The sequence below is a fragment of the Carcharhinus amblyrhynchos genome, chromosome 8 (assembly GCF_965287045.1).
Source record: "Carcharhinus amblyrhynchos chromosome 8, sCarAmb.v2.hapA, whole genome shotgun sequence".
In the NCBI taxonomy this organism is placed as follows: Eukaryota; Metazoa; Chordata; class Chondrichthyes; order Carcharhiniformes; family Carcharhinidae; genus Carcharhinus; species Carcharhinus amblyrhynchos.
In genome coordinates, this window is record NC_137331.1 from 66,987,283 (window position 1) to 67,000,181 (window position 12,899).

Sequence of the window (12,899 nt, forward strand, 5' to 3'; positions counted from 1 at the left end):
CCCGATCCAAGCTGACAAGACAGCATTCTCACCTCCTGTCCTGGGCTTGATCTACATGATTCAAGCTGATTGGAGTTGATATTGCACCTCCTCCAAGGCTTGATCTCATTTGCATCTCAGCCAAAAGGTCGAGATGCCACTTTTAAAAATTGCTTCAAATGAAGTTAAAATGTAACCTAATGACTTCAACCAAGTACAGCATGTCAAAACTACACTTGATTTTAGCCAAAGTTTATTTATTATTGTCACAAGTAGGCTTACATTATCACTGTAACAAAGTTACTGTGAAAATCCCCTAGTTGCCACACTCGGTGATGCCTGTCCAGGTAAACCTGAGGGAGAATTTAGCATGGCCGATGTACCTAAAGAGCACACCTTTCTGACTGTGGGAGGAAACTGGAGCACCCAGAGGAAAGCCACGCAGACACAAGGAGAATGTGCAGACTCCACATAGAAAGTCAACACTTAAGGATGTCTATACTTCGATTTGCTGATGACACAAAACGTGGTGGGAATGTGAGGCGGATGTTAAGAGTCTTCAAGGTTTATACAATTTGATGAGTGGGCAGAAGCATTATAATATCAAGAATTGAAGTTATTGACTTCAGATAGAGAAACAGAATGGCAGAGCATTATTTAAATAGTGATAGATTTGAAAATGTTGACATGCAAAAAAGGGATTTGGATGTTCCTTTACACCGGTCACTGAAAGCAAGTATGCAAGTACTGCAAGCAGTTATGAAAACAACTGGTATTTTGGCCTTCATTGCAAGAGGATGGAGTACAGGAGTAAGAATGTCCTACTGCAGCTATACAAGGCCTTGGTGTGACCACATCTGAAGCATTGTGTGCAGTTTTGATCTCCTTACACAAGAAAGGATGTGCTTGTCAGGGAGGGAGTGCAGTAAAGGTTCAGCAGATTGATTCCTGGGATAGCAGGATTGTTGTATGAGGAGAGATTGGGTTGACTAGGCCTTTATTCACAGGAATTTAGAAGAATGCAAGGGGGTCTTATTGAAACGTATAAAATTCGAATAGCTGGATAGCCTGGATGCAGAGATGTTTCCTCAGCTGGAGGGCCTAGAGCTCAGGATAAATGGACATTTAGGACTGAGATCAGGAGAAACTTCTTCACTCATTTGGTGAATCTGTGGAATTCTCTACCACAGAAGGCTGAGGAGGTTAGGTCATGGAATATATTTATGGAAATAGATTTCTAGATTGTAAAAGGTGCCCAGGAGTATGGCATTGAGATTGAGGTTCAGCCATGTATTGAATGGCAACACAGGCTAAAGGGCTGAATCAGCTCCTGTTTCTTTCTATGAAATGAAACATCATTTCGTCTGTGTGTTTTCCCTTGACCAGGATTTGGGCCTCATTTAAATATAGTGTTTATATTTGATCCGTTCAGATGATGAGTGATAGTACGACTTTGGAAGTGATTTAGGGGAGTGCCATAAGAATGATTCATAATTTAAAATACTTCATTAAACCAGATAAGCTTGAAGTACTGGTCAAATACTTTAGAGAGGTATAGATCAAGCATCTGAGGCTAATAACACTGATTTGTAAACATTGACATTATTTCAGCTATTGAGTTGAATAAGATGTGGGGTTATGCATATTATTTGTGCAAGGGAAGAAATACGTTTTATATTGGACAAGTTTTTGTTTTATAGAACACTAAGTCCATGAGACAATTTACGAGTTTATCTGCGGTAAGTCTTTATTTGAGAGGGCAGGACTGTGTTGTTCCTGGCTACAGAAAATCACATTGTAGAAGTAGGATTCAGTTAACATCAGTGATGTTCAATATAGTCTCTTGAATTCTGGAATTCTCTGCCCGTTGAAGTGGTGGAGGCTGCCTCGCTAAATATTTTTAAGACGCGGGTTGATGGGTTTTTGATAGGAGAGGGGATTAAGGGTTATGGGGAGAGGGCGGGAAAGTGGAACTGAGCAGCGACAGATCAGCCATGATCTTATTGAATGGCGGGGCAGGCTCGAAGGGCTGGATGGCCTACTCCTGCTCCTATTTCTTATGTTCTTATGAAGCAGTTTTGTTGTCTAGGGGGTTCTAAGAGGAATTTTCAACGCGTTTTTTTTTGTAATTGTCAATGGGTTTTTGATCTGATTTTTCATCTCCCAGGAGACTCAGGTAGTAAGGATCTCTTGATATGACTTTTCTTGTTTGTTTTTATATTGCACTTCTTCCAGCTCCTCAAAAATAAGTAAAATGCCAGTAAAGACATTGTGACTTCTCCCTCAGCACACTCAGTTTATCCTGAGTTTTATTTGCTTTTCATGTATCTTTACTTTTCATATATATTCATATGATTAGTTGTTGGGCTTGTTTCTATTTAGTTTTTAATTTTCTCTCAGTTTGAAAAATGTTAATCAATTATAGTTTAACTTTGGAAAATGTTAGTTTATAGTTTAACCTTGCTTAATCTCTTTAATTTATGTAATTTGGTGGGGCATCAATTTGAATGAAAAAATTGATAAGGTGTGGCATTTAAATGATTAGGTGGAGCATTTTTATTTTGTTAGCTAGAGTACTTTTACTTATTCCAAACCGCTCTATTGAATGCTGTTACTGCTGGATATTTAAACACAAAAGTTAATTCACTTGTTGAGTAAACATCACCATTCAGTAACTATATGGATATCAATTTCTTTCCTCCAATCCACACAAAAAAATTAAGTATAAAATATTGACAAGCAACCTCAGCATTAATAAAACTACATGGTTGGCAATCCAAAATTCTCTTCTGGATTTAACTCCCCTCTTACTCCCCACCCACATTTGCACATATTCTGTACTAAAAGAATAGGATCCATGTTGAGATAAATTTGTGATGTCCTTGAGACTGCAGTCCACGCATGCATTCATGGTAACTAGAGATATGATGAGGCAGTTTGTGGCCTTAATGTTCATTTGCTTCCTTTCTTTTTCCAAATGCTAATATTTCATGCTTTCTTTCTACTTAACTCACTGCAGCTCTCTTGGTTTCCCTTTTCTCTCATTCTGATTCCTTCACCTCCGGTTAATAGTAGTGTGCCATTTAATCACCTATTCTCCCCCAGAGTGCTTTACCGATCATTCTATTTATTTGCCTGTGAGTCTTTTTCTTCTTCCCAGTCCCCTTGCCCATGTTTTTAACTGTTGATCTGAGATTTCTCTTAATTCTGGGAAAGGGCTAATGTATCAACTGCTATCTTTTTAAAAAAGAAAATGATCTGGAAGGATAACACTGGACTACCTCGGTGTCAGTAACACCAATGGTGTCTTTAAGAGCACAATGAAGCAAGGGCACGGAGGAGACAATGGTGGAACTAGTAATCCAGAGACCTGGGGGAGCAAGGTTCAAATTCCACCATGGCAAATTTGAATTCTGTTTTTAAAAAAACAAAATTTAATGTTGACCATTGTTGTAAAAACCCATTTGGTCTTATGTTCAATAATGTCCTTTGGGAAAGGAAATATGCTATCCTTACTTGGCCTGGCCAATATGTGACTCCAGGTCCACTGAACATAAGAAATAGGAGCAGGAGTAGGCCAACTAGCCCTTCGAGCCTGCCCCGCCATTCAATAAGATCATGGCTGATCTGTCTTGGCTCAGTTCCACATTCCCGCCCTCTCCCCGTAACCCTTAATCCCCTCTCTTATCAAAAACCCATCAACCCGCGTCTTAAAAATATTTAGCGAGGTAGCCTCCACCACTTCAATGGGCAGAGAATTCCAGAGATTCACCACCCTTTGAGTGAAGAAGTTCTGGCCTGGGAAGCTGCTCAGTTGTATCAAACCACTACAAAAATTATAAGGAATGAAACCAGACTACTTGGCATCAACATAGGCACCAGAAATGACAATGGCAAATTCAACCTTGTCAATCCAGGAAAGTCCTTCTCATTGATTAGGGGCTTGTGCCAAAATTGAGAGAGTTGTCCCAAGTCTATTCAAGTAACAGCCTGCCATAGTCATACTCGTGGAATCATACTTCACAAATAATGCCCCAGACACTACGATACAGTCCCTGCTGATTACTATGTACTGCCCCCCCCCCCCCACCGTATTCCAGTAAGCCTATGAACGCTTGCCATCTTCTCGGTGTAACTGGTGATAAGTAATAACTGCAACATTTCTAGCATCACCCACACGCTTAGAATTTTTAAATAAGTTGGTTATCCCTGAAGCTGTAGCAGTATAGTATTTGTTTCAGAAGTCTTTCTCCTGAATAAATTAAAATTTAATCAGCTGTCCTTTTGATAGTAGTCACTTGTTGTTATAGGGCTGGGCAAGGGGTTGGCTGAGGAAGGATCATCTAGATGCAATGTTGGCTCTATTCTCTCCCCACAGATGCTGTCAGACCTGCTGACATTTTCCAGCATTTTCTGTTTTTGTGTAGAGGGGAGGAAAAAAACTCATGCTATGGGTGGCACGGTAGCCACGATTGTGGTCAGTGCAGACTCGATGGGCCAGATGGCCTCTTTCTGCACTGTAGGGTTTCTAGGATTCTATTTCAACCCACCCAATGGAAATTAACTCCTATATTTTCCTGCTTCTGAATACAATTTTAATTTCTGGAAGGAGAGATTATAACTCCTAATATTTTAAGATTTTGAATTGGTGAGTGGTTAATACGCATTAAAGCAAAAGGGGCTAAATCGGGGAAATAACCAAACTTGTTTCCCCTTCCTCCCTAACCCAACTAGAGAATAGAGGGATATTTTAAATGGTTATTATAGCTTCTCTTGCCCAAGGTGCGACTACATTAGTTTTATGGGGCAAAAACAAATTGTAGGAAGCCTTCTGAGATCAAGATTCCCCTCCACAATGCACAATAACTAGTCAGTCCTATTTTGTAATGTTCCTTAAACCAGGTAGAATCATAGAACCCTACAGTGCAGAAAGAGGCCCTTCGGCCCATTGAGTCTGCACCAAACACAATCCCACCCAGGCCCTACCCCCATATCCCTACATATTATACCCACTAATCCCTCTAACCTACGCATCCGTGGACACTAAGGGGCAATTTCTCAGCATGGCCAATCAACCTTACCCGCACATCTTTGGACTGTGGGAGGAAACTGGAGTACCCGGAGGAAACCCACGCAGACACAAGGAGAATATGCAAACTCCATACAGACAGTGACCCGAGCCGGGAATCGAACCCAGGACCCTGGAGCTGTGAAGCAGCAGTGCTAACCACTGTGCTAATGTGCCGCCCATGATCCAACCCCACTTTTTTGAACTTCTCAGTCCAGATTTTAATCATTTCCAACAAATATTTTCCCAACTTCACCCTGTGATTTCTGATACTGATCAGCTTGGAACGTGGGAGTTGGACATTTCCATTCATCCCCAATTCCCTAATCAGAGGGAACGCTGTTTGTGTTGGATTGGACTAAATAAAACCTAACCTTGTGTGTATTATTAGTAGTAGGTCTGAACAGCCACCACTTCATCCTTTCAATATATTGCTGGCATTTAGACAGAAAAAACAGGAAAAAAATTTTCCAACAGCTGATTGGGGACCAAAGACAGATTTAAGGTATTGGGCAAAAAAAAATCTGGAGGTGATATGAAGAAGGAATTTTTTTTTTTTACACGGGTTAGGATTTGATTTGGAGTCACTGTCTGATTCAACAGTAACTTTCAGTAGGGAATTAGATAAACACTTGTATAAGATAAAACATTGCAAGGACATAGGAAAGGAGCTGGGGAAATGGGCATTACTGGATTGTTCTTCACAAGAACTGACACACACTCCATGGAATGAATGGCCTCCTGTGTTGTATTGATTCTGTTTTCCTTCAAGTGGTTATTGCCTGGAAAGAAAGCATTTTAACATTTGGAGTAGCCATGTCGCAGCACAGGTGCCACTCCAATAAAATTAAAATACATTGCAGAAAGTTAGATGTTTTCATTGGCACATGTTCCTTACAAGTTAATTTTTGGAACAAGCTACCCTGATTGTATTCTTACATTATCAAAATATATTACAACATGTTACCAGTTGACGGTGTGTGTTGGTAGAGCATTGCAGTGGACTAGAGACAGCATCACATGAGAAGTGTCACTCAGACCTGGTGAGCAGGTGTGAGGATGGGTCATGGCTAAGGAAGGAGCCATATATATAATGTATAAAAGCACATAAGATCTGCGTGCAAATTCCACAGAATTAAAGAAGCAGCAGAATCTCAAAATTCTCCTTCAATTGTCAACTTCACAGACTGTGTCCAAGATTAAATAACAATTTCAGATATTGTCTTCACTGAATCCCATTGTATTCATTTAGTGCCCGGAGGTCAGATTTAACTGCACTTCGAGTTCAAATTTTAAATGCTATCTTAAGTCCAGCTTCCAATAAGGCAGTGTTTTACTTGGCCAGTGAATTCAAGAGCCACAATGAATTGATTATATTGGAGTGATATCGGCATAGCATGAATTTGTGAAGAATTTACTCATTCTTAATTGTCTATTGACTGTTAAATCCAGGTTAACATGAAACATTGGACTATCACTATGATATGGTTTTCAAAGAACTCCCTCTCCAGCAGAACTGTGCTACTTTCAAAATGCAGAAATTTTGTACCTTTGTACGAATTATCTCGGTTCTCCAGTGCCACTCCAAAATTTGGACATAAAGGCTAATGCTCCAGAGCGGTATAGAGGGAGCATTGCACTGGCACTTTTTGGACTTGAACAAAAGCCCTATCTACTTGTTTGGGTGAATGTGGAAAAGCTTTGAAATGTTTGATTGTTGTGAAAAGCCCTATATAAATACATCTTTTTCTTTATAATGTGATTATTGTTGGTGACTGCAAATCACCTTCTTTAGCCCAGAAAGTGAACAACTAACTAAGCTGTTCAGTCCCAGTCCTGCATGCTATAAATAATTGGAAATTTTTAAAAATCTTCATTTTTTTCTTTTTCTTGGCTTATCTCCCTCCACCAATCCAACCCTCCTTTCTCTTTTGATGTACCTGCTATAAATTCATCTTTTTAATTAACCGTGCTCTTCAATTTTTCCTTTGTTTATTGCTCAATCTTGCAATTTCACTGATTAAGAGGAGACAGTGATTCTTTCGTAGAAAAGTCTCTCGGTCTAGATGAGGTACAATTGATGTTACTGATGAAGTAAGGGTGGAAATTGTGGAAGCTTTGGTTGCAATCTTCTAAATTTGTTTGGATATGCAAATTGACTGGAACTGGAGGAAAGCAAAAAAATAGCGAGGGATAAACCTGGCAGTCGTCTTAATGATGTGGATGTGCCGGCGTTGGACTGGGGTAAACACAGTAAAAAGTCTGACAACACCAGGTTTTAAACCTGGTGTTGTCAGACTTTTTAAAGTCGTCTTAATGCCAGGGATGAGGAGATTTTGTGACACATTACAGGACAAAAGTAATTGGCACCTGTGAAATGTGGGTTCATTAATGAAAGCAAGAACAAATATGTTAAAGGCAAATCATATTTGAATAACTTTGAGTCCAATGATGAAGTAACAGAGAGGCTTAATTAGGTTTTTTTTAAAAAAATGGAATTTGATTGTCACTGACAAGACCAGCATTCACTGTCCATCCCCACTTGTCCTTGAGAAAATGGTGATGAGTTGTCACCTCATACTGGTGCAGTCCATGTGATCGCACTCCCACTCCTCCAGGATTTTGACCCACCAATGATATATTTCCAAGTCAGAATGGTGTGTTGTTTGGAGAATTTATAGATGAAGTGTTCACATACACACGTGGACCTTGTCATTCTAGGTGTTGGAGGTTCTCTTGAAGTTTAGTGAGTTGCTGCAATGTATTGTAGCCACAGTACGCTGGTGTTAGATGAAGTGAATGGTTGTGGTGAATTTGGTGCCCATCAAAACTACTTTTATCTAGGTGGTATCCAATTTCCCCCAAGTGTTTCTGAAGTTGTATTCATCTAGGCACTTAGAGTGTTCTGCCAAATTCCCGACTTGTGCCTTTAAAGATGGGGGAAAGGCTTTGGCAAGGCAGGTGATGAGTCATTGCCCACAGAATAATACCCAGCCTCTTGATGTGCTCCGATATCCATTTAATATTTCTATAGCTGGTTCACTTAAGTTTCTGATTAATGATGCTAACCGTGGAGGGTTTTCCTTCAATTCCCATTGACTTCAGTTTTACTATGGCTTCTTGATGCCCCATTTGGTCAAGTGCTGCTTTGATGTCAAAGACATTACTCTCACCTCACCTGAAATTCAGTTCTTTATAGCCCTCATCCAAACATGGGCAAGTGAGGTTTGGAGCTGAATGGCCCTGGCACAATCCAAACTAAACATCAGTGATGAAGTGCTTTCTATCACCTGCTGATGTTTTAACAGTGATTAATGATTGATGTCAGTGGCTGGGTTAGATTTGTCCTGCTTTTTTGTGAACAGTACGTATACAGGCTATTTTCCACTGACTAACGTTTATGTATGTATGGACTTTCAAAAGGTGTTTGAATAAAGTAGCGCATAATAAATTTGGTAACAACATTGGAACCTATGGGCTTAAAGAAGAAATGTCTAGTGGATTCAAAGTTGGCGAAAGGAAAGAAAACAATTGTGTGGAATGGTTATTTTCCGATTGGAGGGAAGTGTACAACGGGGTTCCCCAGGACTCTGTATTAAACTACTATGCTTTCTGAAATATGTTAATATTGACTATAGTTTGGATTGTGCCAGGGTCATTCAGCTCCAAACCTCACTTGTCCATGTTTGGATGACGGCTATAAAGAGCTGAACTTCAGATGAGGTGAGAGTAATGCCTTTGACACCAAAGCAGCACTTGACCAAATGTGGCATCAAGGACATACTTTCAAAATTTTCAGACAACAGGAAACTCAAGTATATTAAACAATGAAGAGAATAATGCTAGATTTAAACAGGTAGGTACATTGATTAGAGAAGTGTGACCATTTTGATCGGAAGATTGAAGAGAGGTATTCTAAACAGCATGATACAATTTAAAGGGGATGCAGGAACATAGCTATAAGATTGTTAATACACAAATCTTTGAAGATAGAAAAACAAGTTGAGAATGCTGTTTAGAAAAGCACGTGATCCTTGGCTTTATAAATAGCAACATGGAATACAAAACTACAAAATTGTGCTAAATCTTTAATAAAACACTGATTAGGTCCGATTAGGAGTCATGTGCCTAATTCTGGGCACCACACTCTGGGAAGGATGCCAGAATCTTGGAGAGGGTGCAGAGCACAAAATATTTACAAACATAGTGGCAGGGATGTGGGATTTTAGTTGTGTAGAGTGACAAGAAAAGCTGGGGTTGTCGTTAAAGAGAGAAGGTTACAAGAAGATTGATAGATGTTTCAAACACATGAAAGATTTTGAAAATAAACAAGAAAAATGGTTTCCTGTGGCATAAGGGTCAGTAACCACAGGCCACAGATTTGAAGTAATTGCCAGAAGAGGCAGATGTAGTGAGTTATGATCTGGAATATACTGTTTGAGAGTGGTGGAAGCAGATTTAACAGCAACTTTCAAAAGATAATAAAGTGAGACATTTTCAAGGGGTATGGGTCTAATTGGAAAGATCTTGAAAGGCCATTACAGGTATGATAAGTCTTCTGCCACAACATTTTAAATCACATTATTCAATAAGGTCCCTTTTGCCCTCTTCATACAATGATAAATTTGTACTTCCAGATGTTTACTGGGTAAGAACAGTTTGAACTGAGAAGTGCAGAAAAAGTGTAACTGGGCCTGTGGTGCCCCTAAGTTTCCAGCAAATTCTGAACCATTATATTTATTGCAATGCAGCTTTTGTCCACAGCCATGAGTGCTTACGTGGCCAATGTCACATCAGCCTTAGCCTTGTGATTTTCTTTTTAAAAAGAAAAGCTTTCACAGATGCTAGTTTTTTTTAGTGTAACTTTCCATCTTGTGTCAATCAAAGCCGCTATTGTCCTTCCCCTATTTTTCACTCTGAGCATTAACCTTGCCCTATTTTAATTCTTGACACTCTGTAATCCTGCTGTACATTTCTCCTTTGTGCTCCTAACAGTTTTTCCCAACCAGCAACATTGCAATGTGACAATATCACATGAAATCAGTTCGCATTTTGAAATATGCTTGTGTATGCACTTCCTGTCCAACCTCCTATTGCCATTTTTGGCAAATTGTGAAATTAAACATTGAAACTGCCTATGTAAACATTTTGAAGGGCGACCCTTTATGTAAAATGGAGTTCTGTTAGTTACCAACTTTGGAATTACAATTGGAAGATGTTTATATGGTGTCAGAACAAGATGTCTGTAACAGCCTGTAGTACAACAATGAAACAAAATAAAATTTATGGAAATAATTTTAGACTTGAGTGCCAGTGCACAGTCCCAACTGTGTTTCAGGTGATTTAATCAATGAAGAAATATGACTGAATTGATGCTTCTAAACAACAAAAAAAAATGGTCCCCCTAATTTGTTGCCTAACAATGTAAATTTATCAGTTTATCTTCTCAAAGATTGTCCATGGACAGTGGCTAACATTGGAAAGTTAGAAAAAGTTGTCGGGTTTTGTGAATTTTAGTTTTGACCTTCAAGGACAAAGATAGGCATGTCTATTTTCTCTCAATTCTATCTTTCTGCTATGAGTATTTACCGTACAGTTAATTTGGCCAAATTTAAGTAAGTTATTAATAACAACTTTAAAGAGTTCTTAACTTTGTTTCTCTCCTTTATTTGCAGGTTATCTTCCTACATGGATTGGGAGACACTGGGTAAGAGGATACTTTTTTTAAGGAAGTTTTTGTGTGCAATGTATCATTTCAGAGGTAATACTGTAAAATTTGTTTTTATATTCTGTCATTCCTCGGTTCAATAAATATACTGTGGTGTGGTAGGAAAACCAAGGTGATCCCATTCCTGAAATGATTTGTCCCCCTCACTGTGAGGACAGAGCACTTCAGTACCCCTCCGTGTCCCTCAACTATAAATGGCGTAAACATGTTTAACGTTTCACACACACTGACATACGCAAATGAAAGGGTACATGTGTAAGTGTTGTTTAAGGACAGACTGGGGCTTAATTGTAGTTATCCTGCCTCCATAATCAAATAGCACTCCCAAACTCGTTTTCTAGGCTTACATGTGATGGGCATGCATGTGGCTGAGCTCTGAGGGCTACTGGCACAATAAAAACCAAGCCACAACATAACTGTTATTACATGCATAATCAATATATTTATCACTGAATAGAAAACTTGGTGCCTCCCATATCCAAGCAGTATTGAATCGAAAGTGTAGACAAAGCACGATGGCAATGACAGTGGATAATCACTGAAACTATTAACAAAGAACAAAAACAGGCCCTTCGGCCCAACGAGCCCGTGCTGCCATTTTAACATTACCAGTCCCCCCTCCACCCATGACCCTTATCTATGATTATGGCATTCCACATTGAGGGAAACTAATTTAGGGACAATTTATTACCTCCAGTCAGCCTAATAGCACATCTTTGGGTGTGGGAGGAAACCGGAGCACCCGGAGAAAACCCATGCAAGCACAGGGAGAATGCGCAAACTCCCACAGACACTGGCCCAAATCCATGTGTCTGCACAGCAAACAGTGATAGTCACTGAGCTCTCGTGCTGCCCAACATCTGGTCCAGCTTAAGCGCACACTAATGACATGAAGCACTAGGTTACTCTCGAACATCCAAGAGCAGCCCTAGTATGACCCATCGCATGTATGCCCCTCGTTGGACAACAAGGTGGACTGACTTAAAACCTGTCAATTAAAAGAGAAAAACATTAGTATTATTCCTCATCCTTATACGTCACCAAGGATGTCCCAATGCTAATGAACCTTATTTAAAACAATCTCCCATCTCCAACCCACTCGTGCATGTCTAAGTAACTCTTAAACAAATCCAGCGTCCCTGCCTCCTCCACCTTGCTTGGCAGAGCATTCCATACCCCCACTACCCTCGGCGTGAAAAACCACCCTCTAATTTCCACCCCCCCTTCACCCTAAGCCTGTGGCCCCTCGTACTGTGTCCCCCTAACATAGGAAATAGCTTACCACTGTTTACTCTATCTATACCCTTCATAATCTTATATTCCTCAGTCGCCGTCTTTCAAGGGAAAACAGCCCCAATTTGCTCAATCTTTCCTCATAACCCAGTCCTTCCATACCAGGCAAATTCCTGGTAAACCTCCTCTGCACTCTCTCCAGAGTCTCCACGTCCTTTCGGTAGTAAGGCAACCAGAACTGGACGCAGTACTCTAAATGCGGCCTAACAAATGTTCTATACAACTGCAACATTAGACTCCAGCTCTTATACTCTATACCCCTTCCTATAAAGGCTAACATACCATAAGCTTTCTTCACAACCTTCTCCACTTGTACTGCCACCTTCAAAGACTGTTACACTTGCACCCCCAGGTCCCACTGCATTTATACACTCTTTATAGGCTTACCCTTTATCATATAACTCCCCCCTACATTATTCCTGTCAAAATGCATCACCTCACATTTATCAGGATTAAACTCCATTTGCCATATATCTGCCCAATATACCAGCCTATCTATATAGAACAAAGAACAACCCAGCACGGGAAACATGCCCTTCAGCCCAACAAGTCCGCGCCGCCACATCCTCCTACACCTACCCTGCCCTGTGTGTATGTGAGTGGAACCCCTAATTTAGCCAGATTCGGGGGAGAATAGTGTCAATTTGGTATACCAATCAGCCTAAGCGCACATCTTTGGGGTGTGGGAGGAAACCGGAGTGCCCGGAGGAAACCCACGCAACCACAGGGAGAATGCGCAAACTCCCACAGACACAGGCCCAAATCCATGTATCTGCACAGCTAGCAGTGATAGTCACTGAGCTGTTGCGGCGCCCGTCTGCTGGTCCAGGA

The 12,899-nt window shown here is 40.3% G+C and overlaps 1 protein-coding gene across 1 annotated transcript in view; it reads left to right on the top strand.

The window, feature by feature from the left end:
• LOC145346668 (acyl-protein thioesterase 1-like) overlaps positions 1–12,899 on the top strand; it is a 62,247-nt gene that overhangs the window by 3,063 nt on the left and 46,285 nt on the right. The window contains exon 2 of the mRNA XM_080194228.1: positions 10,723–10,754. Within this exon, the coding sequence (XP_080050354.1) occupies positions 10,723–10,754 (32 nt within the window). The remainder of the gene's footprint in view (positions 1–10,722; positions 10,755–12,899) is intronic.